We start from the raw sequence: 6409 nt of genomic DNA on the forward strand, positions 1-6409 counted from the left end.
CATCCAAACGCCTAGGTTGCCATGAACAACTCTAAAATCTTCTGTTTGTCAGCAGATTACCACTGAAAAATATGGTGTGCTACATGTTCTACACCACAAGCAGACACCATCCTGGCATATATGGCATATTGGACCGTAGCCGACTCCCTTTACTAGCATACTATTCACTCTATTTGGCCAATTTCTACTATTTTCCAGCCATCCGCGGAGCCTGGTAGAAGCTACACAAAACCGGGTGATCACCAGAAATAGCAACAAAAGTCCTAAATCTATGGTCATCCCTGTCCTTTCAACCCGCCCGTGTTGTTGTTATGAGTACTAGTGGTATAAAGTTGTGTTTGTTTGTTTGTCAAGGACATTGTGATGCAGAGTTGCTCTCACTCGACCATTGTCGTCTATTCCTGTCTTCTTTTTTTTCTTTGTTTATTCATGAGAAGCTCATATTGGTCTGCAGACCTCTTTTCATTGGGTCATTGGGGGAAAGATGTAAGGATCAGAAAAAATATAACAAGTATACAGATTACATCATTGAATCCTGATAAACTTATAAACCTTATACATATTTAAAGATAGCACTAGTTAGTGTAGTAGGCCCTCTAACGTGTTTGGGTTGTGGTCCAATATGGCCACTTATGCCACCATAGGATCATAGGCCACACGATCAAAAACTCGCGATGGTTCAGTCAAGAAAACTCCAATACGCCAGTTCCCTTCAAGTTGTTACCTAACCTATTGAGCACTGTTTGGGCTTTTGTGTTTGTCTGCCTGTCTGTCTGTCTGTCCGCTTATCTGTCTGCCTAACTCTCTCTCTTTCTGTCTCTCTCACTCCCTCCCTCCCTCCCTCCCTCCCTCTCTCGCCCTCTGTGCGATATATAGATAGAAAGACAGATAGAGAGATAGATAGACAGACAGATAGATAGATAGATAGATAGATAGATAGATAGATAGATAGATAGATAGATACGATTTTTACTAGATGGATAGATAGACAGATAGATAGTTATGTTTCTGCAGTGCAATTTGCGTATGTGCTGCCACATCTATGGCACCTTGGTTCTGATGGAGCAAGTCGTCCTGTTTGCTATCCAACGAGACAGTTATTTCACCAAGTGCTAGGCGGCGCTTCAGGATATAATCAGTACCACTCCACATCCAATAACCTCTTTAGCGAAGACAAAGATTCCTTGTGATGATATTTTGCGTCACAGGTGCGACATTTCACTGTCAGGTGTGCGTCATCGTGACGTGTACACCACCTGCAGACACCATCTTTTCCTAGCGAGCAGACACACCGACGTAAAGCTCTGCGTTACATTTTGAGAAGAACAGCTCCACGGGTTACTCATCCGTTAAGCAGGCAAAACCTGCGGACGATGTCGCTGAGGGCTTGGAGTCGAGTATCGGTCTTCGTTTTCCTTCTTGTCGCCGCCTCATGTCAGGAGGAAGCTGCCGAACAGGCGGTAAGACATTTGTCTTCATATGAGAAATGTTCTTGAATGAAACCTGACGCCACCGATGTTGTGCCCTTGGCAAAGGCGCACTTTACACGACTTTCCTTACTCCACCCAGGTGTAAAAAATAAGTTATTGTTCTCTGTACGTGGCACTGTTACAGTAGAATAAGTTATGAAAAACTTGAGTGCAGTGCCACGTCGCCCTTCTCTGTCCAAAAGGCCGTAAGTAAGAAAAGATATACCGCATGATGGGGTATTGTCTCGTGAAAACTCATAATTTGGTTGGACTGACTTATTCTTGTAATGCAATTAAGATCTGAAAGGCCATGTCTATACCATCTTTCGTTCCTCACCAAGGAAAGTGACGGCCAGCCTGACCCGGCACAAGACACTGATGGCCAGGATTCTCAAGACACCAGCGGGGATGCCCAGCTCCGTAAGGAGTGCTGCCTCCGCGGGGAGGGCTCCACCAGTGGGTGGGGGAGCTGCGTGGGGAAAGCCCGCCGGTATGTCAAGACTCTCTCCCTGGACGAGGACAAGGGCAAGGTGTGCAGAGTGGCCTTCAGCGTCTGCTGCGGCAAAGCTACACCTTCGGTAAGTCTGTTTTGTTTTGTTCTTCGTTTCGTTTTTTAATTTTTTGTTGAAATTTATAGCAAAGTCATGCCTATAGGCACTTTAGTAGATTCAAGTACGCATGTGCAGTGTCAAAGGTGAAGGTCCCTGACTTGTAAGCAGTCCATATCTAATCATTGTCTCGATTTGCATAACGATTTGCATAATGATAGTATCAAGAACTGCTGATAAGTTAGGGGAATTGACTTTTGACGTCATGCATGCGCAATAAGCTAGTTCAGAGTTACTACTACGCATGTGCAGTGTCAAAGGTGAAGGCCCCCGAGACGTGAACAAAACCCGTCTGGGAATTGCAAATCTAGACAATGTAGAGATGAGCACTGTTTACAAGCCGGGGGCCTTCACCTTTGAAACTGCACATGCGTAGAAGCAACTCCAAACTAGCTTATTGAAATCGTGAACCGGTTTATTATTGAAATCTAAAGCGGGGATGATAAACATATAAACATTTTTACATGCGTTTTCCTTCACCCGTAGTCTCCGGATAAAGACGTGAAACAACTAGGCGGCGGTTCCAGAGCAAGCGGAAGGCACAAGGGACATGAACCGGGTAAGTTAGGATTGTATAAGCCCACTCGATAGATGGACAGATAGATAGATAGATGGATGGATGGATGGATGGATGGATAGATCGACAAATCTATAGATCGACAAATCGATAGGTCGATAGATCGATAGATCTTTCTGTATTTGCCAACACAAACATTTGGACTTAAATTTTAGACTATTGAAATACAGTCTTTGTTCAGTTCAGTTCATCCTCTTTTTAGAGGTGACACAAGCGTTTCCACAAGTTCCTGTCGCACATGACAGATGAATGAGTAGTCTGCTAATATCATTTCGATTTTTCGACAGTTTCGGAAGCGAAGCGTGAGTACTACAGAATCCGCGAGGAGTGCTGCGAGGCCGGGCATCAGTCCCTCCGCCAGCCGGGGCGCTGTTGGCCGAAGGCCCGTGCTTATGTCCGGACCCTCACCCTGAGCAAGAGCAATGCCAGAATGTGCAGAATGCTGTTTAGTGGCTGCTGCTACAGGGCCAGCAGAGTCGCCAAACCTGCGGTACGTCTCTTTTCGTTTGATGAATGAATGGTTTTATTTGATTATTTTGATCGGAGATGGAAAGTACCTCGCAAGTCGTAGCCATAGGCTGAATTGCGTACTTTTTACACATGTTCTTAAAGACTAATGACATTGGGAATTCTACTGGTTACAATAATGATATCATCATTCCTATTCAACAATAAATACATTCTAAAAATCACAGATAAACACTACCTTAAAACAGGTAGGTTGAACATGGATACGTCGGAATTCATAATACAAACATAATTATCATATATACACTAAGTAACGGTAAATTCTTTAGCTGGCAATCATAACCATCAATATGTCGCAAATTTCTTTCTTGTGTACATGTGTATTGCCAATGACAACGACAATAAAGGAGGCCATATACATCAGGGCACTCCAGCCATCACTCAACAGAGACAGTGGGCGTTATAAACTTCCTGGCACGTTTGACCAATTGCTGACGTCACATAACCATAAGGACACGTGTCAATAAATTCATGTGTCTGTGACTCTCGCAAGTTTACGTTCGGAAGTGATTGATCATTATTGATCCTGAAGAAGGCGACAGTGGTGATTGAAATTTTGATCGGTGAATACCCAAATCACGGTGTTGGAAGAACGTTTAGCATTGTATTATGATCACAACCAACACAGATAAGCTTCCACTCGGAGATTCGAGTACGCATGTGCAGTGTCAAAGGTGAAAACAGTTCTGTCCCGACCATTGTCTCGATTTGCATGACAATGCCCAGAAGGGTTTTGTTTACGTCTCCGGGGCCTTCACTTTAGATACTGCACATGCGTACTCGAATCTACGAGTGGGCTTATTGACAATGACAATAGACCCCTTTCCAAATACCGCGGCCATTTTGAATCTAGCGCGAGCGCGCATAATTCGAGCGCGGGAAAAGTAAACAAACGGTAAGCGGTAAAGCTTTGCAATGGCGTCCCCAATAGAAAGCAGTGTTGAGTCATCTTCTGCCTTGGACACATATCGAGTCCAAGTGTCCACAACAATATTATCTACTTGTGACATGCAAATATATCGATAGATTTCACCGAGGAGGAGAACATCTCGCCGCAGAAGATGACCCAACGCTGGTTTCTATTGGGGACGCCTTACCGCTCGAACCACGCGCGCTCGCGCTAGATTCAAAATGGCCGCGGTATTTGGAAAGGGGTCTATTAACTTTATTGCGTATTCATGCCAAGCATTGGCTAAATGCATTAGATAACAATTGAAGTTCAAGAAAATGAACAATCTTTTCTTTCTTCTAGAAGCATGTGTACACAAATTTACATAGTTTTTCAATTACATCGTAGAGTATTACTTTTAGAGTTTTCCTCTTAGACAAACGTTTTTACAAGTATGTCTCTTGATTTCATATGTAGGCCCCTCAAACGCCGGGTCAAGGCGTGAAGCAACTTGGTGGTACCACATCAAGCGAAGGAGACACAGACCAGAAAGGTAAAATAGTTCTCCCGAAAATGATTTCATCCGGTTGGTAGAACATAAGGTATTGGAGATTCTTTTTACACAAACAGTAGAGTCTCACCTGCTGACCTTTTGGTGTCTGTCAGCGGGTGGCGATGGGATTTACTGGTTATGTAAAAGGAATCTCCAATATCTCGAACAGTTTCTGCATTGATGTCCGCCATGAAGGACAGATCGTACTGGAAAAACTCAGTATCTTTACACAAAGAACATAACTAGTTTCCTACCGCCAAACTCCTTTTGCCTTGCTATCAACACTCCCGGCCTGCCTGAATGATCACCAACCTGAGTTAGTTGAATGATCTGTTGCATATTAGTTACCCTGTTCCAAGGTGTCACTTTGGTCATGTTTGGAGTTGCATGAGGCCATGAGATCAGGAAATCAGTCACAAAATAAGCACATACTTGGTTTAAATTTATATCGGTACAGTACCGGTACTCATGATCCGGTATTTTGGACCTGTACCAAATCATTTTTACGGTACAGTACCGGTACAGTACCGGTACGCAGTACTAACTATACACTAGACATATTGCCCACAATGCATCACACTGCGCATGCGTAGTTTGAATCGTGAAGTAGCTTATACTACATATCAAGCCGCGGTGTCTTTGTTTCCAGTTTATTTCTTATCCATATTAAAAATCGCAACAGTAAATAAAAAATCGCATTTTCGTTTGTTTCCCGCAAATTTCAGTATTGTTTTACGATTACATTTTTGCTCCCTTGCAGCCACGGAACCGGTCTGGAAGCGCCGCCTGACGACCAGATGCTGTAATGCAGGAAAGAGGAGCGCCGCGGCCACTTCCGGTTCCTGTCAGACCCGCGCGCGGACGATGGCCCGCAAGACTCGCGCCAGGGGAAAAGCCCGCCGGGTTCAGAAGGAAGACATGGAGGGCTGCAGCCAGACCTTCATCCGCTGCTGTAACGAAGTTCCCATCGGTCAATAGGACCATTGAGCTGTTATATCCCATCACAACCCCATTATTTTCTTCTGCAGACGTTTTCAAAACTTTAGTAAAGGAGTCTTTAAGTCCAGAGGGGGGAGTTATTTTCCAGTAGATGATAATTTTAGGAAGTAAAAATGAATACTTTTTACAGTATACGATTAAGTACCCACTAGTCCAATACGCATCAAAAAGCATTCAGTATTCTACCGAGTTCCCCAGGTGACCCTCTATTTTCTGATTGATTAAATTAAACAACCTCAGCCTATCTATGGCTTATTACAATGTGCCTGACAAAAGTTAGATTATAAAAAGAATGTCAGGGTGTTTAAGAAAAAGTCGTCTTTCTTTGTGTTCTTTTATATCTTGTCAACAATTGGCCTTCTTATTGTGCTTAACCACCCTCATCTATGCCAAAAATACTCACCATTAAAGATGTATGTTTACACATAGGGAATAAATGGGTAGGGTCTGCAAGGGTTTAGTGAGTATCATATTGTCTTAAAAAACACACCTTGTGTAATTCACCATGAGCAAAATTCTGTACAAAGTCGGCTGATTATGTATTATTTGATCCGCCTTCTGGAGTTTAGGACTCCTTTAAGGACCTGCCTGTCGTGTTCATCAGTATATAATGACCAATGCATTGATGAAAACGACACACATGTCATTGAAACGTTTGCAGGATAGGGTTGTGTAATAACGAAAACTATGTTCAATTGAGTTGTAAACCGAACTGTCTTTCCTGCTGTTAAGTTATTCGAAAATTGCTTCAGTAATACTAGTAGGTGATTTGTTTAGAAGATAAAG

At 43.2% G+C, this 6409-nt stretch overlaps 1 protein-coding gene across 1 annotated transcript; it reads left to right on the forward strand.

Annotated features, from left to right (window-relative positions):
• Nucleotides 1-1289: 1289 nt before the first annotated feature.
• LOC136422294 (uncharacterized) lies at nt 1290-5656 on the forward strand. Its single transcript, XM_066409959.1, has 6 exons — nt 1290-1460; nt 1811-2047; nt 2564-2636; nt 2942-3144; nt 4549-4624; nt 5385-5656. The coding sequence occupies exons 1-6, from the start codon at nt 1374-1376 to the stop codon at nt 5600-5602; spliced, it is 894 nt and encodes a 297-aa protein (XP_066266056.1). The 5' UTR covers nt 1290-1373; the 3' UTR covers nt 5603-5656.
• The last annotated feature ends 753 nt before the right edge of the window (nt 5657-6409 follow it).

This window comes from Branchiostoma lanceolatum, chromosome 16 (assembly GCF_035083965.1).
Source record: "Branchiostoma lanceolatum isolate klBraLanc5 chromosome 16, klBraLanc5.hap2, whole genome shotgun sequence".
NCBI classification, from domain to species: domain Eukaryota; kingdom Metazoa; phylum Chordata; class Leptocardii; order Amphioxiformes; family Branchiostomatidae; genus Branchiostoma; species Branchiostoma lanceolatum.

What these genes read in the sequence shown, in the direction of transcription:
- LOC136422294 (XM_066409959.1), top strand. Translation starts at nt 1,374, where the DNA reads ATGTCGCTGAGGGCTTGGAGTCGAGTATCGGTCTTCGTTTTCCTTCTT. An exon ending in GCACAAGGGACATGAACCGG is followed by an intron (nt 2,637 to 2,941) that starts GTAAGTTAGGAT and finishes ATTTTTCGACAG; the next exon opens with TTTCGGAAGCGAAGCGTGAG. An exon ending in AGGAGACACAGACCAGAAAG is followed by an intron (nt 4,625 to 5,384) that starts GTAAAATAGTTC and finishes GCTCCCTTGCAG; the next exon opens with CCACGGAACCGGTCTGGAAG.